Source organism: Acanthopagrus latus, chromosome 1, assembly GCF_904848185.1.
Source record: "Acanthopagrus latus isolate v.2019 chromosome 1, fAcaLat1.1, whole genome shotgun sequence".
NCBI classification, from domain to species: Eukaryota; Metazoa; Chordata; class Actinopteri; order Spariformes; family Sparidae; genus Acanthopagrus; species Acanthopagrus latus.
Genome location: NC_051039.1, coordinates 18,395,129 through 18,421,424, shown reverse-complemented (window position 1 = coordinate 18,421,424; position 26,296 = coordinate 18,395,129). Strand labels below are relative to the sequence as shown.

The 26,296-nt window shown below is 43.6% G+C and overlaps 3 protein-coding genes across 4 annotated transcripts in view; all 3 read left to right on the top strand.

Annotated features, from left to right (window-relative positions):
- LOC119026695 overlaps positions 1–26,296 on the top strand; it is a 1,024,654-nt gene that overhangs the window by 790,766 nt on the left and 207,592 nt on the right. The gene's annotated exons all lie outside the window — the stretch shown is intronic.
- Positions 166–14,222, top strand: cfap52 (cilia and flagella associated protein 52). Its single transcript, XM_037111076.1, has 14 exons — positions 166–372; positions 983–1,182; positions 1,323–1,459; positions 1,935–2,060; positions 2,278–2,377; positions 2,584–2,700; positions 3,237–3,337; positions 3,477–3,647; positions 5,012–5,160; positions 5,283–5,428; positions 5,815–5,966; positions 6,867–6,969; positions 10,742–10,853; positions 12,720–14,222. The coding sequence occupies exons 1-14, from the start codon at positions 312–314 to the stop codon at positions 12,899–12,901; spliced, it is 1,857 nt and encodes a 618-aa protein (XP_036966971.1). The 5' UTR covers positions 166–311; the 3' UTR covers positions 12,902–14,222.
- The window catches only part of usp43a (ubiquitin specific peptidase 43a), a 116,591-nt gene continuing 106,487 nt past the window's right edge, over positions 16,193–26,296 (top strand). The window contains exon 1 of the mRNA XM_037110843.1: positions 16,193–17,097. Coding sequence (XP_036966738.1) covers positions 16,483–17,097 — 615 coding nt within the window. The 5' untranslated portion in view covers positions 16,193–16,482. The remainder of the gene's footprint in view (positions 17,098–26,296) is intronic.

Genomic DNA, 26,296 nt, shown 5'->3' with positions numbered 1-26,296 from the left:
TAACAATTCCGATGCGTGTTGCCTGCCTGTAAAATCAACAGTCGATTTACAGTGAAAGAGTTGATCTGAAGGTTTTTTCTGCGCAGCGCTCTGAAGATTAGAAATTTCCAACAGCACGTGAAGGCAGCGAAGACGGCTAACTGACCAATGACAGTGGCCGATAGAACCCCAGCAGTTGCTAGGCGACGTTTGTTTGGCGTTAGCTACCTGTTAGATGGAAACCCGTCAGGGCTATTTGAATTAATTGATGAAAGCAACCCCATCTTTAACACTTTACGGGAGAAAGCTATCATACATTTAGTTTCTCAGCCATGGCTACTGAAACACACGGCGTGCCTCAGCTTGAACTGGAGGCTGTCTTTGGGTTCAACGGTAAGTTGTCCTGCAAAAAGTTCAGTTCTGACTAGCTTACGTTAGCTAGCAGTTAGCTCATAAAACACTCGGGGATTTCCCTTTCAGTAGTTGTGTGTCATGCCAGTAAGTATGTGTATGTTAGTGTATGTATTTTTATTGTCGAAGTTGGGTTTTAAAATACGTAAGGAGATGTCAGAAAAGAACTTAAGAGGTTAAAAACATGTATTAATAAACTGCATATACGCTGATTAAGGTTCTCCGTCATACAGGTCATGGTAAATCTAGGTGCTGTAACTTATCATAGGCAATTGGATTTTGTTTCACTTTCATGAAGACATTTCACCTCTCATCCAAGAGGCGTCCTCAGTTTTAACTAACTGTAGGGGAGTTGGCAGGCTTTTAAACCCTGTGTGGTAGTGTCCTTACAGAGTCCAGTTGCCTACGATACAGCACCTAGATGAACTTCATATAACAGTTTTCCTGCAGGAATGTAGCATATTGTGACTGCTGTCTGCCCACCCGCCTTATTAAACAGGAGACCATCCACCACAATCACAAAGTTTATCTTTGTCCATTTCCATCTTAATTCGCGTTAGATCTCATGTTATGCTGCACTTTGTTTCGTCAGGGCATGTGTGTTCTGGCCTGAGGGTCCATCCAGATGGAGAGCACCTGATTTACCCTCTGGGATGCACAGTAATCCTGAAGAGAATCAAAGATGGCAAGCAGGAGTTCCTGAATGGACACACAAACAATGTATCCTGTATTTCAGTGTCTAAAAGTGGATCGTATATTGCCTCTGGACAGGTCAACTTTATGGGCTTTAAGGTAGCCTATATGGAAACAGTCATTGTGTTTTAAGATGTGTTTGGACTTGAATCATTTTACAGTAAGGAATGACAAAATAAATGTACAATGTATGTATCAGTCGCTAGAAAATATTAATAAATATGCACATATGTTCCTAGGCCATTATAATTATCTGGGACTATGCACAGCGAACAATTCATGCGGAGCTGCTGCTGCACAAGGCGAAGGTAGAGGCACTGGCCTTCTCTCCCAACGACAAGTATCTGGTGTCCCTTGGGGGTCAGGATGATGGCAGGTAAACATTTTGTACACGTGCTCTCTCCCAAATAATGACATTATGCTGTGTTGCAAAGAAGTTGGGAAAAGAAGAACTCAAAAATGAAACCCCTCTGCACTCTGTATCGATATTTTTATTATACTTACTTACCTGATCATAACAATAAAATTTCAATGTCTAGAAGTTTATAAGAGTAAAGACAGGGTTTAATGCAGAGGCTATTTTTATACAAATAGAGACATTTTCCCAAAGCACATTATCGCAGTTTATAACACTTGAAAAATACAGTCATTTCCTACAAATCAATTCTTCAGTGGAATTCTGCAAATACCCCATTTTGCTGTAAATTTCATTGAATGGCCACACCTTAGTTGCACATGTCTGAACTTAACAATCCCTTCCTGAGTAACTAAAGACACACAAAGTATGTAATTTGTCTCAACTGTACATATACTCTTTTTTAGTGTGTGAGGTGTTTTCTGTGTGTTTCCAGCATAGTGGTGTGGAATGTAGAAACCAAGCAGGCCATCTGTGGGAGCCCGGCTTCAGCTTCTAGCGCCGGCCACTGCCTCACCCTGCAGTACTCCAACACAAACAATATCTTTGTTTCTGCTGGGAGGTGAGTCTGTAAACCGAATCTAAGCCCAGTGCAACTCATGGACACAGACTTTACATTTCTCAGAATGTTTGCCAGTAAATCTAATTTTAATGAATCATGTTAAGACTTCTGACTGTTGCTTTTTTTTAGGCATACCCACCTTCCTAATGTTTTTCTACAGTGAACCTTCTAGTTAATGCATCTTTCTGATGATTCTCTCCTCGTCTTTTTTGGGCAGCGGAACAGTGCGAGTGTGGGAGCTGGACCTCCTCAACAGAAAAATCAAGCCAACAGAGTGTCAGACAGGCAAACTGAAGAGGAACGTGCAATGTTTAGAGGTGTGATGCCATTACCAAAAATCACTAAATGATTGGTGGTTCAGCTGCAGTAGATTGTGTGTGCGGAGATACCCAACTAATCATCCTGTAAACACAAGCACGCCACAGAATAAGACATAACATTCTTTTATTTTGAATTGCCCTTAGACGTATAGTGCACTTCATATTCCATATTAGATAGTGTTGCTCATTATGTCATTGTACAGATTTCAGAGGATGACCAGTTCATTTACTGCGGCACCACCAGCGGAGACATAATGAAAATCACACTGAAGACAGGACTTCTGAGTGACTGTGGTCCAGCTAAACCAAAATACAGCCAGGTAGGTCATCTGAGCAGGAGTCATTACGCTCCTTAGGTACCATCTTGTCAGTCCTGAACCCAGTCTTTTTAATTTCCAGGGGGTGTTATAATACCATAATGGAAGAGAAAATGGCAGACTGGTCAGAAATCTTTGCGGTTACGGCTAAAATGTGTTTCAGTTTGAGTCTATACAGTAACATCATTTTAATCCATATTTGATCACTGCCTAGCACTGCCTAGTCCAACAGTTTGTTATGAGTCTGTTGCACTGCTGGATGGACCTACAACCAATCAGAACAGCAAAATGTGACATGTGATTTTTTTTTTTTTTTTTTAATCTGGACTTGTAACTGATACAGGCCAAATCAGATTGAAATCTGTCTATCTACTCACAGAACACATCTGCCAGAACAAATGAGCTCAGCAGATTTGTCTTCATCAGAGGCTGTTTCCTAATATCAGTGAGCTAAGAACTGGAAAAGTGATGTATTTCTCTGTGTGTTAAAAACATTATATTATATCTTAAAACCTAGCGCTCATGCCTTTTCTGTACAGGGTGTCAGTGTCCTAAGGGTACTGAAGTCTGGGGACCTGCTTGTAGGCTCTGGATCTGGCACCTTCGCTGTGTGCTCCAGGACTAACTTCAAAACTCTTAAGTGAGTCCTTCAACAGTACCACTTGAATCATCCCCATCAAAAGAATTCACAGCATTACATTGGGAAAGAGATCTAGGGAAGCGACATGATGTAAACATGTTTGTGCTCATTATCTTTTTTATCTTCTTTCCCACATTAGGAAAGTCCAGCTGGAAAAGGGCGTGACCTCCATTGCTCTAAGAGGAGAGGGCCAGCAGTTCTTTGTTGGCACCAAGGCTGCTCAGATGTACAGCTTCAGTTATGACAGCTTTGAAGCTGAGCTCATTTCCACCAGCCACAACAGAGCTGTCAGTGATGTAGCCATATTATTGTAAGTGGCACACATACAAGTGAGAGAGTGAACAGTCAAAGTCATCAGTCAGTCTGTTTTTTTATGGTTTTGTTCTGAGACCCACCAGAGAGAATGTTTTTTTTATTTTATGGAAGCTTTTCAATTTGGCAAAAATTATCCATCCTCCATCCAAACGCCATTATGCTGTAAAAGAGTTGCTTTGAAATGGTAGCAGTGTTAATGCACTGTTTGATACCAGTACATTTTGGAGATTAGCAGTCACTCGGGGTAATGGAACCATTTTGTACATTGTCTGTTCAGGATCACTCTAAAAAACACAGTCATCAAACAGTACCAGGCCAGCTGCCTGTTCAAAATCTCATAACATAAATGTCCTATGTCTGAAATGCTACCTAATCTCAGTTCAGGATAGAATTTTCTACTTTTAGTAACTGCACTGAAAAATGGTATCTTATCTTATAGGAATTTAGCTACTGCAGAACCATCCTAACTGAAGATTTCCCAAGTAAGGAATCCTAAATTAGGATGGCATTGACCCTGTCCCCAAGCACCACTGCTGTTAGGTCTGTATGACAATAACAGTGAAGATGGGCAACAACATGATCACTGAAATATTATAATTAAGAGGTTAGTCAGACTGTAGAATGATGTTTTAGCAGTGGCACAGATCACAAATGTACAGCTTACAGATCTGACATGTTGTAGTTTTGCATCCCAAAGCACCTGACAGAGGTTTTTAATCATGGATACTGGCAGTGTCGTGTACATTCTAAACACAGATCAAGACAGGACGAGTGCCGACCGAAGAATCAAGTTTATACTCCTAGTCAGGATTTCTTGAGTTAAGATGAAATGTCTGACACAGGATAGGACACAGCCATGAGTTTAGGAAATATTTCTGTAATAGGAGGTTGAGGATTTGTTCTGTAATAAGGCCATACATCTGTATAGGACTGTTTGAGGTTTTATAAGCATGTGTTACCTGACTGTCATTGTCCTTCACAAATATACAATTCTCCTAAGATTACATGAACATAGCAAGTGATGGTTCTGTATGTTAGTAGTTCTATGTCTTTTTAAGGCCAACAGTTTAAACCCCATTTACCACACATAATGCATGACTTCAGTACCCCATTGTGCTCACTAGAGGGTGACATAAGCCTGCCTCAACCATGTCAGTCCATTCCAAGCTTAGAAAAACAGTTTAGTTTTGGGGTATGTTGTACACCTGGGTAATGTATTGAATCTGACTCAGTCATATAATTGATAATATGGATACTAGGTTGAATGTCTTTAACTAAATTTGCACCATTTTTCAACAGGTAGCCATACCTACATTCACCATAGTGCCACATCTCTCATTTTTTCTGTTTCTCTGCTAGTGGAACATCAGTAATATTTGGAACCTGCTCTGGGGAGGACATCCGTGTGTGGTACATAGACAAGCCCAAAGAGTTGCTGCGCATCACTGTACCCAATATGACCTGCAATTCCCTGGACTTCATGACTGACGGACATAGCATCATCAGCGGTGGGAATCATAGAGACATCTGCAAACTTACCCACTTCCACTGGAATTAAACCAGTTAGTGTACCGAATGAACCTGATCTTCCCTGTAAGTGACTGTTGAAATTGATTTCACTGTTTTCCAGCCTGGAATGATGGTAAGATTCGCGTGTTTGGTCCAGAAAGCGGCAGGCTCATGCTCATCATTCACGACGCACACAAAATGGGTGTGACGGCCATCGCTGGCACCAAGGACTGCAAGAGGATTGTCAGTGGAGGGGGAGAAGGGCAGGTCAGTTCACAAAACAAAGATAGACAAAAGATAATAAAATGATGTTCGACGATTTCATCAATTGAAAGCAACGCTGTTTCCTCCAAGATGTCTGCCATTGTGTGCTACAGTTGGTTGCACAACCTACACTATTACGCTATTTCCATACATACTGTATTTTTTTCAATGAAGAAGTTACAGGCTTTGAAATTCAATTGTTACTGTCCTTAGTTATTTATAAGTGAGCTGACCCTGTTACCCAGCCTGCTTATTTCCCAACAGAACTTTAAAAAAAAAAGGTGGCAGATATTTTGAAACAAAGATAACAGAATGTTCCTCAAGTGTCATATCTGATGTATAAAGGGATCTCCTGTGAGGCTGAATGAGTTTGGGTTCACCTGCTGCAGGTGCGTGTTTGGGAGCTGCAGCCACATGGCCACCGGCTGCTGGAGACCATGACGAAGCACAAAGCCACTGTCACTTGTATCAAAGTCAAGAGTAATGACAAAGAGTGTGTCACTGCCAGCTCTGATGGTGCCTGCATCATCTGGGACATAGTGTGAGTAGCCAGTCTGAATCCCCACTATACTTTACACTATAACACTACACATAAACACAAACAGTATGTTTCTTCTTTAAACCTTTCATCTTGTGTAATGACTGCATGAAAAGCTGCTTTTGGGGCTCTCATTTGTTTGTTTTGCTTTCAGTAGGAGTCTGAAATACTGTAAATAGTTACTAATGATATACATAAGAGTGCTGCCTTCAGGTCTGAGTCATAATGAGAGAGAGATACTAAAGCTGTTCGTCTGTGTCTGGCTGGTACAGTAGGAATAAAGAGAAATCCAGTGCACTATTCATGAAGAAAGCTTCAAATCCTTTAATCCTTTGGCTTCTTCTGTGAGGAGAATAAAAACCTTTAAAAACTCTGATGGTGGTCAAATTCTTTCACCGTTTCTCCTCTTCGATGAACAATTCTCTGGATTAAAGGCTTCTAGGCTGTGTTCATCAAGAGTAGCATGGATTTGTTTTGTAACTAGCAAGCTGATGTTTGAAAAGACTATTAGTCAGACAGACAAGAGCCTTCAGTGCATCTAAATCAGGACCTTCTCCAGCTAGACACATGATCATTTTTGCAAAATGAAAAATTCCTGTGCTGGAATTGTAAACCTCATTGGGAATCAATATAATTACACCAAGCCTATTCTTCTGCAATTTGTTCAGTATCAACAAAAGTTTTCATGCTGCCCGATATCGGACAACATATATGCCGATACAGATATATCTAATATTGGCCAACCAGTATATTGGTCAGCTGTAGTTTATTTTGTCGGAAACATTTTAAATCACATTAAACTGCAGTGGGCAATTCCGCTTCTACAGTTAGGGTTACTATTATGATTACTACTAATACTAATACTAACCTCCCCTGTGTCGTCTGCATCGTTTTCTGCTGTAGGCGGTTTGTGAGTCTTCAAATGATGATCGCCAACACATCATTCAGGACTGTGTGCTACCACCCAGAGGAATACCAGATCATCACCAGTGGCACTGACAGAAAGGTGTGTTTTGGTACTGTTCATACTTTTAGGGCTCAGTGCAGCAGAATGTATTTTAAGGCAATCGAAGTCGGCGGGTTTTCTGAGTTAATGATAACTTAAGAAGCATCATGTAGAAATTGGCATTTTGTGCGATGTGGTGCCCCCCACAGTTTCTGAGTGCAACACCACCATTGTAAATACAAATCCCAGGGCTGTGACTATTGGTCAGACGTACACACAAGTAGTTACGTCATAACAATGTCATGTGTTGATAACTTGTATCTTGACGTGAACATGCATGTATAGCTGTAAGAACTGAAGTTACAAATTGCACTCAGAGTGAGTCACTTCATGCACAGTGAAGCTCAGACATTCAGCTGTAGAAACAAGAGGAAAAAACACATCTTGGACTGGAGGAGGGCTTTTATTCATGGACATTAATTTGGTCTCACAAATCTGCGCAGTCATCTTGACTTCAACATTTGTTTTAGTTTGTTTTATGCACTGGCATGTAAGAGTGCATCGAATCCAGAAAGCATTCCTGACAGTAAAAAAAAAAAGAAAAATGTAATGATTGTAATGATTGAATATCCCTCAGGGTGCAAAGAGACTGGCACTCAACAGTGGTAATCTAGATGTCTCATTATGCTGTTATTGTTATTATAATCTCCTGTCAGCGTGCATGAGAGAAAAGCCTGCTGCTCTGGTAAGATCAGCCTCGAGGAGCACAGTGAAGACTCGCACAATCTCTCTCACACACACACACACACGCTTGCGTGTCCATAGATTAGTTTGAAAAGCCTCTAATTTGTTTCTCAGCTCAACATAATTAGGCCATTGTGTTGGCTTCTAGTCACAGTGACAAACACACTCAGCCTCTTATGTCTGTTATTTTGTGGGTAATTTTGATTAACTCTGCACCACTTATGCGCAAAAGGTCACAAGTTCATAATGGCAGAATGAAATGCTTGTTTGCTTGATTGTGCACTTGATCCACACCTGTTGAACGCGGCCACACACCGGAAACCCATATTGTTGCCCTCCCGTGCATTCTGAGAGGTGAGGACAAGTTGTGCTGATTAACGCAGCGCTGTGGATGTGGGAGAGAGAGTGAGAAGGAGGGATTCAGAGAGAGGGGAGGTACACGGGTGTTCGTGCCTTCCTGCGGATGTGCCTGTGCCACCCGAGTGCCAGCCAGATCCACCATCTGCTCATCCCAAGACACAGGCGCTCTGTCTGGGAGAACAAATACCAACACTCTGCTCTCTCTCTCTCTCTCTCTCTCTCTCTCTCTCTCTCTCTCTCTCTCTCTCTCCCCTCCTCTCCTCACTCCAAACCTTCATCACATCACACATCCCAGCATGCCTCTGTAAATAAATTCGCAGAAAGTGAACCAATAGAAGTGAGAGGAGGCGTGAAGAGAAAGAAAATGGCAAAGAGAGACGAATTGGAGGGCCAGGGCGGAGATGATGATATGATGATGATGCATTGTATGATGCCTCTGATAGTTAAAGTTCAAACTGAACGTTTCTTTATGTTGCAACGTTTCGTTAAACAGAATATTTTATTTCTATCTTGTCACTATGCTATGCTTATGCTCTGGGTAGGTTTGCACACAAAAATCACAATGAAAAAAAATTAAGATTTGGCTTAAAATACCTGTTTTGGTCACCACGATGGTGACTCATTAAAAATAGCATGTTTTGGTTGCCAGATTTGAATATGTCTAGTGGTATGACTCAAACTGCTGTCTGCCGTTTGGCAGCCTTGCTGGCTATAATAACAACACGACCAACCCCTCTGTCTCCTAATTGAAATGTGACTAAGAAGCATATAATGTAAACATCATCTGCCATGTTTGGTAGTAACATAAACCTTGGTCGTACCATTTAGTTTGGCCGAAACGTTTACTACTGTCTTTATACCATGGTGGCTGGGCTGGGGTCACATTTACTGTGTGTACAATAGATATCGTGCTATTAACAAAAAATAAGCTGCCCTATCATTCAAAATCTATTTGTGGCTCATTGCAAATGCATATTTTTAAAGGGCCGTGAGTGTTAGGACTTAAAGATGCTGATCTTGCCTGTAGCTGAGGCACCTGTGCTCTGAACTCAGGTCGTCTTCCTAACCAACAGTAGGCCTGACGTTTCTTGCTGAATGTAATTAATTTCCCGGTGGCCCGCGTTGTGGCTGTAGGCCAATTTCCCAGGCTGAGGTGGAGGGAACACAGATGGGTCAAAACAACTCAAACAGGTGGGAGTCCCTAATAAGCTGCTGAAATTAGAAAAGCAGTGGGGAGAGGTCATGACTGTGACAAGACGGGAAGAGATGCCATTCAGCAGAAGAAGGAGCGGTGTTCCAGTAACAGGTCATAAACATTATTTTCATCTTTCATTCGAGGTATTCTAAGACTTTGTCTCCTATTTGTTGAAAAGATGTTGCTTTCATGTTTGTAAACCTGCCACAGCTGAATTAATTTGCATATTCTGAATAGCCATAAGCCTTTTGTCATTTGGTAGAGTTGAATAAGAAAGAACTTTGCATTTGGTGTTTATAATGAATTGTCCCCCTCCCTTTGGCTGTGGCTGTGTTTTTCCTAAATTATGTTTTGCAAAGTTATTTGGTGGAAATAAGGGCTCGTAAGGGCCGGCGAGAATCACTCTGCAGTTCTGAAACTATGAAGAAGATTATTTTTCTTTCCTTACAGAGCCTGTTGGTCATCTCTCATTACATAATAACAAACACTATTAGATATGTCTGTGTTAGATTACATTCCCTCACCTTTCATTTATCATAGGAGAAATGAAATCTTGTCTCAGTCTATTCTTGAAAGTGTTGTGATTTATGTTGAAGTGGAGTCTGACTTCGAAATGGCTTCTGGACTTTATGAACGTGCATAAGGACTGAGATCATTGCCACTAAATCTTCCATTAGAAACCCATTCATACAGGATGACTCAGAAGACTTATTTTAACAGTACGTAACTGTTCAGATGTAATCAGGTTGGTCATATAAATAACAAGAAAGGACCCTTGGTGGTGTGTGGTTCTCTGATGTTTCTCCTGCCTGCACTATAAATAACTTCAGCTAACAACTGCCTTTTGTACGACTTGATACTGTGACAGCTGCAGAGCTCTGGCGATGATTACAACTCATTTAGATCAGCAAACGTGGTTTCAGAAGGTGTGTATGTGAGAGGCAGTGGTGGAGTCTGAGTGAATGTACTCAAGTGATCTACTTAAGTACAAATTTGAGGTACCTGTACTTTGCTTGTTTTATGTGACTTTATACTCAAGTACATCTCAGAAGCAAATAATTCACTTTTCTTGACTACACTCCTCTGACAGATTTGGTTACTAGTTACTTTATTATATTACACATTTTCAGAATATTTTTTGCTTCGTCCAATGAAACGTTTTTTCCAGATTTGGGGATTTTGAGTTTGAATTTTTCTGATAAACTGAAGAACAAAAAAAAAAATTCTCTTACTTCTTGACACAAATAAATTATTTAATAACCCTCTTGGATTAGAGGCAAAATGAAATTGTCACAGAGCTGTTCGAAAAACGTATTTGAAACAGGCTGCTATCAACAGCATAGATAATTTGTAATTTGTGATGCATTTTTGATCTTTAAGAGAAAGAGAGTCCATAACATGTGCAGTTCACAGGCCCTTAACATAAGTTTGTGTCTCCTTCCTTCTTGGACTCGGTGATGATGAGCAAATGTGTGTTACGTGTGACACCTGCAGCTCCATTTCAGGGTGTCTGTGTGTTTATTTCCTCCTCAGGTTACCTACTGGGATGTGTTTGACGGCTCTGTCATCAGAGAACTGGAGGGCTCGCTGTCTGGCTCCATCAATGGCATGCACATCTCACAGGATGGCAAACACTTTGTGACAGGTAATGGCCCATTACTCATCCGCTGCCTCTTACAGTGGGGCAAGTAAGTATTTAGTCAACCACTAATTGTGCAATTTCTCCCACTTGAAAAGATTAGAGAGGCCTGTAATTGTCAACATGGGTAAACCTCAACCATGAGAGACAGACCCAGAAAATCACATTGTTTGATTTTTAAAGAATTTATTTGCAAATCATGGTGGAAAATAAGTATTTGGTCAATACCAAAAGTTCATCTCAATACTTTGTTATGTACCCTTTGTTGGCAATAACGGAGGCCAAACGTTTTCTGTAACTCTTCACAAGCTTTTCACACACTGTTGCTGGTATTTTGGCCCATTCCTCCATGCAGATCTCCTCTAGAGCAGTGATGTTTTGGGGCTGTCGTTGGGCAACACGGACTTTCAACTCCCTCCACAGATTTTCTATGGGGTTGAGATCTGGAGACTGGCTAGGCCACTCCAGGACCTTGAAATGCTTCTTACGAAGCCACTCCTTTGTTGCCCTGGCTGTGTGTTTGGGATCATTGTCATGCTGAAAGACCCAGCCACATCTCATCTTCAATGCCCTTGCTGATGGAAGGAGATTTTCACTCAAAATCTCTCAATACATGGCCCCATTCATTCTTTCCTTTACACAGATCAGTCGTCCTGGTCCCTTTGCAGAAAAACAGCCCCAAAGCATGATGTTTCCACCCCCATGCTTCACAGTGGGTATGGTGTTCTTCGGATGCAATTCAGTATTCTTTCTCCTCCAAACACGAGAACCTGTGTTTCTACCAAAAAGTTCTATTTTGGTTTCATCTGACCATAACACATTCTCCCAGTCCTCTTCTGGATCATCCAAATGCTCTCTAGCGAACCGCAGACGGGCCTGGACGTGTACTGGCTTCAGCAGGGGGACACGTCTGGCAGTGCAGGATTTGAGTCCCTGGCGGCGCATTGTGTTACTGATAGTAGCCTTTGTTACTGTGGTCCCAGCTCTCTGTAGGTCATTCACTAGGTCCCCCCGTGTAGTTCTGGGATTTTTGCTCACCGTTCTTGTTATCATTTTGACGCCACGGGGTGAGATCTTGCATGGAGCCCCAGATCGAGGGAGATTATCAGTGGTCTTGTATGTCTTCCATTTTCTAATAATTGCTCCCACAGTTGATTTCTTTACACCAAGCGTTTTACCTATTGCAGATTCAGTCTTCCCAGCCTGGTGCAGGTCTACAATTTTGTCTCTGGTGTCCTTCGACAGCTCTTTGGTCTTGGCCATAGTGGAGTTTGGAGTGTGACTGACTGAGGTTGTGGACAGGTGTCTTTTATACCGATAATGAGTTAAAACAGGTGCCATTAATACAGGTAACGAGTGGAGCCTCGTTAGACCTCATTAGAAGAAGTTAGACCTCTTTGACAGCCAGAAATCTTGCTTCTTTGTAGCTGACCAAATACTTATTTTCCACTCTAATTTGGAAATAAATTCTTTAAAAATCAAACAATGTGATTTTCTGGGTTTTTTTTCCACATTCTGTCTCTCATGGTTGAGGTTTACCCATGTTGACAATTACAGGCCTCTCTAATCTTTTCAAGTAGGAGAACTTGCACAATTGGTGGTTGACTAAATACTTATTTGCCCCACTGTATGTTGTTGTTGCTGTGCTCCTCCTTTTAGTGTTTTTTTCTATTGATGTTATTCAACTGGAAATAAATGAGTCCAAATCTACAGAATCCCTCGGACACACGTGAGCTCGATATCATCCTCGTACATGCCCCAGTTCACGAATGTCTTTCCTTTGCGCTTTATTTGCACTTTAGTTAAAGAACTGCATGAAAAAATTCTTCTATTTTTTCCCGATTCCCTTTTTTTTCCCGATTTTTATTACAGGCGGAGATGACAAGCTGCTGAAGGTGTGGGACTACACTGCAGGTGAAGTAACCCACGTGGGAAAAGCTCACGGTGGCAGTATCACCAGCATCAAGCTCTGCTCCAACAGCAGGACCCTAATCAGCACCAGCGCAGACGGAGCCATTCTCCGATGGAAGTTCCCTCACCCTCCTTCCTCTTAATGTGACGTGTGGACGCAACAGAAATGCTTAGTGCACGCAAAGCCACACTCAAACTACAATTTATCCAACGCTCTTCCTCATCTCTCAGCAGATGTTCCTCTGAGTATCTCACTGAATGGATTTACACTCTGAGGAATAAATTTCATGTCATTAAGCATCAGTGACTATACGAGACCTTCTTTGTCAGTAGAGCTAGGATGTGCAGACCTGAAGACTTCTTGAGCAAGCGGTGATTCCACACAGGGGCTGAATCCACAGACACTTCACTTGAATTCGAAAACCACACTTCAAGGCACAAGAATTCTTCACATCAGAGTGACTGCACGAGGCGCCTTTATAGTTTTTATAGAACATCAAAATGAATGTTGTGCCACCGACTTCTTCAATGCACATTAATCCAAAACACGTAAAAAGGCTATATTATACAAAACATTCAGTGTACAGATATGATTCTCCTCGCGCCTGCTGCTGTAGAGGCAAGCAGGGGGCCCAGATTCTTGGCCGCTTAAGCACAACACTGTTGTCAGCTAATCCATCAACAGCGATCCCCTGAAGGATCCTGGTTAAAGAGGGGAGGCAACGTGCAACACGGAGCCTCTCTTACTGTCTCTGATCTGAGCCCATTTTCCTCACCATTGTTCAAAGTGGCCTATCTAAATAATTTAAAACTCACCCCTGCTCCCTCAAAAAAAAAAAAAAAAAAAGATAGTAAAATGGCAACCCAAATCAGCAAAAACATCCCAGGATCAGAGGGAAAGAGCATCTCTGGAAGAAGCACAAGAAGTCAGAGTTAGTTTACTGGGTACAATGGAGTACCATCTGTTCTAACAATGCTGGAAAATGAGCATCAGGGAAATTATGGGAATACTGGATAGGACTCTGACTATCTATTTCAATAAATCAGCACATCTGGCCCACTAAATTCAATCTTTAGTACTGGTGAGCTGTGAAATTAAGCTTCAGATGATTAGAATGTGAATAAAGCAAAAAGAAAAAACAAAAAAAATGAATGAATGAAAATAATGCCGGAGCCCCATCGATATCCAGACCTGCACAGAACATGTCCTGGCCTAATGGTTCTGTAACATCCATTCTGCTGACTTTTGTGGAGCTTCCAGGGTGTTGTAGTGGCAGCAGCATTAATGAGTGTGAAGACAGCGGCCAGGCTATTTATAGGATACTGTACGTGTGTCTGTAAATGCTTATATTATGTAGACAGGGTGTTCAATAGCAAGACGCAGAAGCAGGCGAAGACCCTCTGTGTCAGTTAGAGCTGCAGCCTGCAACTATTACTCAGTCAAAATAAAATAGTTCTCAAATATTTTTGTTACGCTTTTTAACAGAAAAATCTACAACACACAGCGGTCACATCATCACATTCATGTACATACATATGAGGAAACACTCTTGCAGATGACAATGATGGCTATTTTGATAATTGATTGATCGTTTTTTGTAATTTTTCAAGCAAAAATGTAAAGCATTTGCTTGTTCAGGCTTCTTCATATTAGGGATTTGCTGTTATTTTCTTAGTCATGTATGAGAGTATGAATGATTTTTTGGGTTTTGGACTGTTGGTTTGACTAAAGAAGCAATATGAAGGTGTCTCTTTGGGCCATGAGAAATTGGGAATGCTCTGCATTGTTTATCCAAATCCTCCTTAGTGTCTGCAGCAAGCAGTTGCTGTTCTTCCCAGGGCCCAAGGGTGTCACTGGGAACTTACATGGTTAATGGCTCTTCAACATATGCAGTTTGGCCTTGTCATGAGGAGATTGTATTAGATCAGAGTAGACAAAGAATGCCTGGTGCACATCAAGATTTATTTGATTTCATTTGTACGTTAACATTTCTTGGTGCAAGTCCTTCTTCAACTGATTAGGCTTTTATAAAAGTAACAGGGACAGAACTGGTCACCCCCAGTGTAAATGACTGGTGTGCTGGATGTCAGAGACACATACAGCACAGACATACCAGCTGACGATCATACAACGACACCCGTCAGTACAGCCAGAAATGACCTAATTAAACATGCATGAAACAACACAAGTACAGGTTAAAATAATTAGGTCCAATATGCATTATTATGCTTGTGTGACCTCGCTCATTAGTTTCTGTTTGATTGATTTTGTTGAATAGGGAAATGCTTCTGATTTGCTTAATGTCTGTAGGTAATGAGTTCCACCGGCTGGAGGCTCTGCAAAAGACTGAAATGGAGGTTTAAGTCGATTTGGGGGTTTTTTGGTTTTTTTTTTGGCTTTGAAAATATCAGGATGGCCCAAGCTGACCTGTCTGGTTTGATGATTGCGTCTGTACAAGTTGTTCAGTGAGGATTTTCCATTTTTCGGGTAAATATGGGAGGACTGGAAGTTACATTTCTCCTCAGCGGTGAGCCGTGACAGACCATGGCGCAGGTTTGCAACCTTATGATGACAATTTTTTATTATTTATTTTTCTAACGGTTAATTAATGTATTGTCAAAATGCTTGCAGCCGTACTCTCAGAACAAGAAGGCGAGGAGATCTGTAAGTCTTTTTTTTCTTTTCTTTTTTTTTTTCCAATTAGACAGAGAAACTCAGTATGTACAGCGGCATCATCACCTTTACCCCAAAACAGAGGACCATACATTCCAACACTGACTAACACTGTGCATATTCATCTGGATCTTGTCTTAGATGTGGTCATTGTTGAGTCCATACTCATATCTGTTGATGATAAAGCACCACTGAGAAGCATCCACTACTTAGTTCGTCATCCTTTTAAGTTCTGGGGTCTGGAACTGGACCTCGGGGCCAGGTTAAAGTTTCTAGATTCAAGCCCAGTCGACACAATGCCAGCAGAACATTTTCTTTCACTCCCTGCGAGGCTGTAGAAGTCGGTCAGGCGATGCTGTGATCGCTCCTACAGGGGGCAGTTTGAGGCTACAGTCCTTGACACCTGTTAAAGACAAGAACTTCCTTGTTCCCTGAGTTATAAACAAGGCGAGTTTTATGGTCTTTGGCAAACCAGCGACAGTTGCGCAGAGACCTCAGGGGGAGAGATTTTCTGCTCATTGTATCAGCCTCTCTGTTGTGGCAACCCGCGAGTAATCTAATCCAGGTTAATTAAATTCATGTCTGAGGGGCGGGCATTAGGCAGGATCCTCCACATAGAAAGTTGTTCGCTGTAGCCCCACAGAAGGGAAAGGAGGAGGGGGTGGGATAGTGTTGGCGAGGGAGTCAAAGAGCGCCAGCGCACGATCCAGCGCTGAGAGCCGTCTACGAGGAAGTGTAAGTGAACCTGCGGTGTTGAGGGAGGGAGGAGGGGGGGGGCAGCTCATCTGGGTGCTGACCGGACACACTGTCACCCGTCAAAACGCGCGGACCGCACTGGGAAAAATGACCGGGATGTCAAGGGAATAACACCAGTAATCATGTGCCTTACTGGCACCGAGTCGGTGCCACCTCAGCGGTAAGTGGAGAGAGGGAAAGAAGAGGAGGACGAGGAGGAGGAGGAGGAGGAGGAGGAGGGGTAGACAGCCTGGCAGACAGGTGCGACTCCACAGCCCGATTCATTCTCTCGCGCTACTATTAAGTAATAGAGCCATGGATGGCCGCAAGGAAAACAAGGTAAGGAACGCCATGAAACCCAAGACGACGAAGCGAAAGGAGAAGAAATACAAAGCCGGGAGGTTCGTGAGGAGGAAATCGCTGCGATCTTTCGGGAATTTCATGGGAAGGATCCTTAAAACTTTGGGCACTTTGGCGCACTTTGGCGACGCGGAGCCTCCGGACGCGGAGGACGACGACGGCGGCTTCGGGCAGAGCGCGTCCGGGGGTTTCAAAGACGACTGCGCGCAGGTCTCCAGAGAGGGGACCGTGAAGAAGAGCTCCTCGGCGCTGTCCTCGTCGCACGGCTCGGTGAAGGACAGGCTGTCGTGGTGCCACGGCGACAAGACCCCCGGCGTGCTGGGACTGAAGAACCACGGCAACACCTGTTTCATGAACGCCGTGGTCCAGTGCCTCAGCAACACGGACCTGCTGGCAGAGTACCTCGGGCTGGAGCAGTACAAGTCGGACGTGTGCCACGGGAGGGTGAACGGGGAGGTGAGGGGAGAGGAGCGGCAGAGCGCCAGGGGAGAGGTGACCGAGCAGCTGGCGTCGCTGGTTCGAGCGCTGTGGACGCTGGAGTACACGCCGCAGCTGTCCGTGGAGTTCAAGGTGAGGACAGAGGGGCACTGGGTGTCTGCCCGCCGGGTTGCTGCTGATCCCGCCATGCCATTCAGAAATTCGAGGTGGTATGTTGTCCTGCTTAGATTTCCCAAGATCTGGTTACACACATGCATTTGAATGCTTTGGTATTACTTGCAAAGTTGTGTGTTAACCACGATATGTGTGTTCTTACATTGTACTCAGCAAGCAGCACTAGAGTAGAGAGGCCCCCCCCCGGACCAGCAAGTGGCCCTGAAACCCCCAAGTTATGAAACTTTGTCTCAGTTGGTTTGTGATGGTTGGGTTAACAGCACGGTTGTCTGAGTATGTGCTCTACAACAGCACAATGAAATTATAACCATAAGGCCTGAGGGCATTTTAAATCAGATCACTGTGAAGTAATTGATGCACAGCAAACCTGTTGCCAGCATGTGTCTCAGCACAGGAGAACCGCCGGGGCCAAAAACCTTCAGGAAAAGATAAAAGATGAAGGCAGCACTCACATTTACTTATGTACAATTATTACTTTTTATTATGTTCTGTAAAAAAAATACTGTTTAACAAGTAAAAGGCCTCCTTCAAGATTCTAATAGTACAAACGTTTTTACAGCATAATGTATTCCAGTATGATTACTGTTTGCCGCCACGCCAGAGAATAAATGGATCCATATCACACACAATGTTTTCTCATGCTATAACATGCAAATGTATCAAATTATGTGTCTTGTTAGTACTATTGTGACATAAAGACGCTCACTTTGTAAAGTTATAAATAATGTTCTAATCTTTGCCAAGGAGGTTATGTTTGCACCTGTGTCCGGTTGCTGGTTGGTTTTTAATTGCAAGATCTGGTGTTATTGGTTTGTTTGTTTGTTTGTTTTACCCTTTTCAGTAATTTCTCAGGGAATAACATATGGATCTTGATGATTCAGAAATCAGGTGTATTTAGGTGGCTGGTGTCTATGAGTGAGTACAAAAGGGATGTGTTGGGCCTTGACAGAGGTATGCCCTCTACTTGGTGCTCTTCTAGTTATAGTGGGAAACGTTTCGTATGATAATGTGAAAATATCTTGTTAGGCTGTAGCGTAAAAAAAAAACCAACTTCTTATCACTCCAAGCTTTTCATTACAACAATAAGTTATCACATTGTAGTGTAGTGTGTAGAAGTAAGCTTCCGTACAGTACTGTTGGAATAATATTGCTGATGCTTAAACATGTAAGCATCATTTCCATGTCAGCGCTGGTGGTGGTGGAGCTCATTTTAACTACTTTATTTACTGTTGGATACTCGGATCTACAGCACAGTATCATATTTTATTAACCGATCTAATGTTTTGTTTGTACTCCACTGCATTTACTCTAATTAGTGCTTACTGTGCAGATTGGATCATGCTTTGGAAAAAAAGAAGCACGATTTCAGTATTTACAGTACAGTACATACATTTAATCATTTATTTGTACATGTACTTTTGATACTTCAGCACATTCGGTATCAGACTCTTTAAAACATTGACTCAAGCACTAGTCATGAGGGTTATGTTTTTTTTTTCCCAAATAAAAATTTGAACACAGTGTCCTTACGTTTACTCAAGCATGACTTGTGGGCACCTTTTACAACACTGTCATAGAGCTGAAGCACTTAGTTACGTTCCACCACTGGTCTGCTGCTGCACTCGTCGTCTTCTTGACGACAGCGGTGTGCAGAGATAGAGGGAGACAGTCGGGGCCCAACAGGAAACTTGTGCGCAAAGCTGCCTCCAGCAAAGGATAAAGAGACGCCATCATCTTCAGGCTAGATGTATTGAAAGCCCATACATTCCTCCCACTGAATCTCCCCAGACACTACAGCTGAAGATTTTATTTGCCTCAGCACGTGGTTGTAGCAGCTTTAGTGTAACCTGTGCCCTGTCACCGCCGCTCAGCAGCAAGCAGCACAGCACAGCAGGCGTACGTCAAGGGTATTTTGTGGGATTTGTAAGCAGTATTACCAGCTACCACAGCTCGTACTTGCATAGCAAAATGCTCGAATGAACGTGCCAGGTGAGCACTCGATCGATCGTAGTTCAGCACACAAACTAATTTCCGAGTTTCCGTGTGTTTCGGAGGAAGAGGCCTCACAAATCCAGCCTTTTATTGTTTGTTGACTGAGTGGCTAGGATTGTGGTTACTGATTACACACACAGGCTTCAGTGTATTCACTTGACTTACCTGCCGCATCAACCTGGCACTTCAGGTGGTTTGTCTGCATTCCCTGACTGCTATGTGGAGCGAGGGGGAGGTCAAGCGTTACTCACTTATTTACACTAACTGTCACATGCAGGTGATGGTAGTGGTCAGGCGACATTGTTAAGGATATTAAATCTACAAGTGGTAACACACCTTCACACCGGGTGTTTCCTGCTGTTGCAGTCACTCGCGGGTGCTGTGAGCCGGGGCTGCGGGGCCTCACCAGCCCTCCCTCTGGGTGACAGTCTACCAGCAGACTGACTTGAGAACTAGCTGCTCTGTTGCATCAACAGCCTGGAGGGAGTTATAGGGGAAGGAGGTTATGCAGCATGTGCACAAAAAACACACAATCTCGCAGGCATGGGGAGACAGCGTGAGTGGGATATCATTTAGAATGGAAAAAGGTTGATATTCATGACAGGGTCTTTGTATGGAGCTTCTTCTCAACCACAACCGCAAGTCAGTAATACACAAATAACATGTGCATGAGAGAGGGGGAGCTCAGTCTAGTTCAAAGCTCTGAGGGAAAGGTGGTGATAAGCACCGAAGAAGAGCCCGATGGTGTTCTGATCTGAGAGAATTCAAGGAGTCACAGTGTTGCTGATCATTAATGCTGAGCACCCACATGCGTGCAACATTTAACAGAGCAGATTTTAAACCCTCGTCACGTGCAGCATCACTAACTTGGGCCTCTACGGACATTCAGAATCCTAAAAAAAAATTTTTTTTTTTAAAATCCTGTGATGGGCACAAAATAATGAAGTAACAAAAGGACTTGAAGGGTAACAGTCAAAGGCCTTGAATGTAGAAATGTGAATTAATATTCAGTGACAGGACCTCGATTCCAATTGGCTCCTGGTGACAGACAGTGTGCGGTACACGGAGATTCCTCTTGATGTCAGGACGCAGCGCCAAATCAATTATTGCTGCATCGATAAGTTGTCAACTGCCGAGTCAGTTGCCGTCTGTTTTGATAGCAGATTAATCAAAAATCGAATTCCTGGTTGTTCAATGTAAATGTTTTCTGGCCTCTTTTCTCCTGAAACTGAGGCATTTGTCATAATTTCCTGACACTTCATAGGCCGAACAACTCGATTAATGAAGAATTAATCAACGTGACAATCAGCATGCAATTTATGTATTGTCTTGCAGAATTATGCACTTAAGTTAGCACGCTAATTAACTAGCCCTGTCCTGTCCCTCTCCAAAGCACCTGTTGTTGCGGTATGAAAAACAATGCTCCTGAACCGTGCTTAACCAGGCGGTCAAATCTTACCTGAAAGTCTTTTGTTTGTTTTCAGCGTGTCTCAATCAGGCTCCTTGCTACTGAATGTAAATGCTCATTATTAAACCTTGACCTTTATAGTCTGAACATGCTGCCCTGTGTCTGAATAGAGGCATCCTCTCTTTCCTATGTTGCGCTCTTGTACCTCTCATCTTCGCTGGCCACAATATAAAAAGAAAAAAAAAACATGTCCTCCACTCTCCCCCTTTCTCACATCGACACAGTGATTTGTGTCTGTCTGCTCATCCCGGGGTGAAGCAGGCGAGAGGATGTTTACTGTAGCGAGTGCACTCATCCTGGAAAAGGAGGATGCCCCCCTGCTGTGAAGCCTCCGATGGCGTGCACTCAGAAGGAGAGAGAAAGAAAGAGTGCTGGTAAACAAAACTAGTGTCCCCTCCTGTGATCCTTGGAAGAGCCCCCCCCCGCAGTCTGTAATCAGAGCAAGGGACAAACAAATCTGACAAGTGATCGTTACGACCGAATCTCTGTACAGTTACAGAGAGGCAGTGGCCGGCGAAGAAGTGGAAAAAGAAACTTTTCTCTCAGATGAGGGCTCTTGCAGTTGTTTTTCCCTAACTTGTTTTGTGTTGGGGATTCGAATTAGGAGTGAGTGAGCTGTGAGCCAGTTGGTAGATGTCACAAAGTCTCGGTCAGATTTACTGGAACGACCTCAGGAGTTAAAGGGATAGTTTGTGCTTGTTTCAAATGAGGTCGTTTGAGGCACTTAACCAAAGTCAGTGCAGCGTGGTGGCGGTCAGCATGGCCCCAGTTTGGAGAGGCGGAGCGGTTTACAACAATCTTATACAGTTTACCTCAGAAATGTCAGATTGGTTCCCTTCATTCATCCTTTATGGGTGATATTGGTAACATTCAACCACTAACTGTAACTTCCACCGCATCTGTGTCGCAACGCCGCCATTTTTCGAATCATCAGCGCCCGTTTTCATCGGCACAATTGTTAGATTCGGACGGGGTTTTTCTCCAGGTTTCTTCTTCGCCTCACTTACCTCAGTCTGACTCATCCCAGCGCGACTCTCTTTTGTAAAGTTGCTCACCTGGTACAACCTCATTAAATTCCTGCACCACGAGTCTCCGAATTCAGCTCAGCTCGAATAGGATGAGCCGAACGGAGGTGCTGCATTTAAATACAAATTTCCAACTTTTGCCGTAACTGCTTCGCTACACATTTGATGCTGATGAAATCTGGAGGGATGAAGTGTCCCTTTATTGGCCGGCCCAAGAGTTGTCGACATCAATTTAAGCTGACGATAGAGTGAGCTCTTTGTTTTCTACCACATCACACACTCCTGACCTAAAGGATTTAACAACACAGTAGCTACTTTAAAAAGTCCTAGCGAGGAGCTTGGATTCAGCCTTTTTTTAATTTATTTATTTTTGTTCATACGCTCGACAGGAGCTCGAGCTCAGTGAGGCCACTGGAGCTCAGCGGCGAAGATGACGCCTCGTGCTTTAAGTAGTGTTGTTTGCTCTGGGAGTGCAGGCAGGGTGTGACAGTTAGGCAGGCCAGCGAGACTGATGGTTTGTTTGTCTTTTCTCGTCTCTGCTCTCCGTCAAGGGCCGCTCTTATTCACTCACTCGGTGCTGACGATGTATATAATGTTTGTAGAAAGACAGACACACAACAGTGGGGAGACGTACCACCTGGACTCTGCACAGTGGGACGGCCTCTAATTTCAGTTCAAATGTGGCAGTTTCAGTGAGGTAGATGGGTGACTTTTTTAGCAGAAGATGTCATTTTCTGTTTTTGAGCAAACAATAGATAACATATTCAGTGTTTGTATTTGGCCACTGACGCGCATAAGGATCTACTAGACTGGGAATCAGCAGTGGCCCCATGATACGATACTATCACAATACTTATAATAAAGTGTCGTTTTGCAATTTGAAAGTTTTTGCAATATGCTGAGTGTTGCAATAGATAAAGCTTTCAGTCCAACGCTGTCAACAATACCTGCCAAGGGGCGCGTGCTCTACCAACCGAGATTCTCGGGAGCCACAAATTTATTTAGAAATATTATTATTATTTTATGATATCACCTAATGGAATCACTACTCAGTTCGACGGACGCTACATTTATAAGTTGAAGGCTCCGTAAAGTGGCAGCTCTCTGTCAGGTGACGAGAGTCAGGAGTAGTTGACCAGCAAGACGATGGCGGAGGATTTGTCGTCAGAGCGGAAAGAAAAAGTGCCTGTTGGGCAATATGTCGGATTTAAACTCATCAGGGACCTCATTACAGTAATTAAGGAAAATGAGTTGGTCACCTTCGTGTGTGTTAGTCGGTTACACCGGTGTTTATCAACTCCGAGGACTTATGTCTCAGCAGTTGGGGAAGTGATAACTCTTGGAAAAACTTCTTGTCACACTCACAAAACACAGCGAGACCACTTACAAGTACTGTTCCACCAGCCGCCACCATATGCTGTCTGGAAGCAGCATGCATTCCCACGACTCAGTGAGCCGCACTCCATTATATTTACACCGCTGTGACAAAAGGCAATAAAGAAACACGACGAGAAGTGTGTCTGTGCTGTATCTGTGTAAGCATTACAATGTGAGACCATTTTACACCTGGTTCATTATACCTGCCATGATTTATGTACCAAGCCTCAACGAGACAGTGTACGAAGCCACGGGAATAAATCAAACTTTACCATGCTGGGGTGTGATACTGCGATCACAGACTCACGGAAGGACAGTCTGGGAAGGTTCTCCTACTTTATCTCAGTGATGGGAAGCACGTGGAAATGGCATAAAAGCTATGCAGAGCGTGACAGTCACAGCTACCTGCACTCTGAGTTGTGCACACGGTAGCGTATTTACAGCCTCAGTTGTGAGTATCAATTCTCAGATTCAGCAGAGCCCGGGGGGGGGGATCCTCCCATTCTGGGCTGTAAACCATTCAGAGGCGATTATTTCCATCATATCTCATCCCTTCTTATTTCTCACTGATCGCCTGTAAATCCCACGCAGGGGACATCTGCAGACACAAAGGCTTTGTTCAGTCTTGACTTGCTGGCACCTTCATCGAAGGATTTTCCAAGCTGGTCGGCGTCACAGGGAAAATATAGCTCTGGTTCCAAGATATAGTATTTAGGTTAGTCATCAGTGACACCTGCCTGGTTCTCCATTGTTCTGGCAGGGGGATCCAGTGTGGCCCAGGATGACACAGGAAGTAGCTGGCAGAATTACTTTAGATTTGGAAGGACGGTGAGAGGAAGAGGCAGGGAAAGACACGTGTTGCACTGCTAAAGGCTTGTCTCTGTCCATCCGTCTGTGTGTGTGTGTGGACATGATTTACTGATGTTGTTGGGACATACATGTGTTCATACAGGCACGTTGGGAGAATTTGCATTGCTTCTGGAGACAAAATGCAGGTACTCTGTAACTAAATTAGCAAATTTTGGGTAAAGACCTGGTTTAAGGTTATACATTACCCTGACACACCAGGCTGGTGGCCGAACATCGGCCATTGTCTGAGCCATCGGTGAGTGTCTGAGGCCCTAGTTCATGTGCTGCGTCCTGCACCACTGGCACTGGACAGCTCTGGCAGCTTTTTTTGGCTAGTTGAGAGCTGCAAGAGTGGTGTCAGAAAATTCTGGTTAATCGTAGAGCCAATGTCAGGGAATACATCACCCGATGTACACACATTTCTTGCAATGATCCAATGTTGTTATCAACCACTTACCACAAAGATGTGTTAAAGAGGCAAGACAAAAGAGTCCTGAAAGAGTAAAACGCCTTTGAAATGTAATAATTCTTACCAACCCAAACCTCTGCACTATAATAAATATAAAGTAATACTTTTCTTATGGGTGCTCACCTGGTGACTCATAGGCCAAGTCAAATTGTGATTTGTGTTTGTAGAGATTTCTTCTCCTATTGGACATTTTTTTGACTGGATTTGGTTGGGGTTAAGTAAAGTCTCGAGGAAATGAATGCAAGTCAACGCAATGTCCTCTGAAGTGATTGAGACATGTTCGTGTCCAGGGGCTGCTGCGCTGACAGGAGCTCAGCTGGGACTGATTAGTGGAGGGAATGGTTCTTACATGATGGAGAAGACAGAGAACGAGCGCTAACCGAAAGAGAGGACGAGCGGGGACAGGGAGGTGGTTGTGTTTGTGCGAGACAGGAAGAGGGTGGATGAAACCCAGCATGAGCAGAGGAGCGAGTGGAATAAGTGGAGGCCGTAAGTGATGAGTGTCCCGCGTCCGGTCTGCTCCGACAGCAGAGGTGAGCCGGCAGCGGCGGGCCGCTGAAAAATGAAACCCCAAATGGAGCAGCCAGTAATGACAGATTCTATTCGGCCTCGTTCCAAGCCACACCTGTGGGGAGGGGGAATCGGTTGTGTTTGGAGAAGAAGGAAAAAAAAAGTGCGTGGCTCCTCTTAAGGTTATGCCCTGTCATAATTTGTCAACATCACTCCCCGTCTACCACCGAGGGATCCATTCAGGCTTGTTTGGCAGGCGGAATGACGACGAGGTGAGGCGGTGTAAATGGGTTTTTTAGGGAGAGAGGGGAGGGTTATTTGCTTGATGTATGTTTATGAATTCCCTGGCCTGCCAGCACTCTGATCCGTCATTGTTTACACTGTCGGAGGATGGATGTGGGGAGGGCATGGAAGGGTAATGGTGCGAGGTGAAGCAGAGGTAGCGAGACAGGACACTAAAAAAAGACATCTGGGTGTGGAGGCCGGGGATGTTTCCAGAGTGCAGCCCTGCCTCTGCTGACTGCTGGGAGGTCGTGACCCCTGCTGTAGAGACTGCACAGGTTTACGTCCGTCTTTTGTCATTCTCTTATCTGTCTTTGATGCGCTCTGCCTCTTTGTTGTTGCTTCGTTTGGGAAGCTGGTAGTCTTTGATTCTTTTCACCCACAGAAAATCTAATAAAAAGAAATTGCTTCGCCTCCCGAGTCACACCTTTACGGTCCTGTGCTCGGGACTAGACTTTTGATCGGGCTCCAGAAATCAGGGAGACCCAAACCCAATTAAAGTCCCTATAACCATGTGTTTCTAATGCAATTTTAATGAGTCTTCCTTGAGTAATTACAGGTGGAAGTTAGGTGTCAACAGTAATCTTTCCTTTTCTCTCATTTTCCAAAGAAGCAGCAAGTAAAAAGCCTTGAATGATGCAACAATAGAGGCTACTCGGTTCATCGTGCTCTGATTTAATGAATAAACTGATTTTAGAAAAAAAAAAAGATCAATGAACGAAACGAAGCTGGCTACAAGCTAAAGAAAATTAAGACAAATGCTGCATGGATCCACCGCGAAGGGTCAGGCACAATCAAGAGTGGGCCGAGAATCCAGACTGATCAATAGTTCTTACAAAAAGCTCCGCGCTCCCTCAAGTTGACCCCCCCCGCCCACCTTCATCCTCTCCTTGACTGCCTCTGAAGTGTTTGCTCAGCCAACACTTAAGATCCCACCAGAGCTGTGCTCAGGTCAGCTTTGAACACTGCCAGTGTTTGCCGACAGACTCGACATTTCGACTAAACTGCGCCCCCGTCTCTCTGGGCTTCCTCCCCACCTCATTGCTTTGTTTTTTTTTCTCCTTTTTCGTTTCTCCCTTTACAAGAATTCAATTAAAGGACTCGATGTCTGGGAGTACAACTTCCAAGGCTTTCTAAGTGCCTTTGAGGCTGCGTGCATTTCACTAGTGACTCTCTGAGAGACAA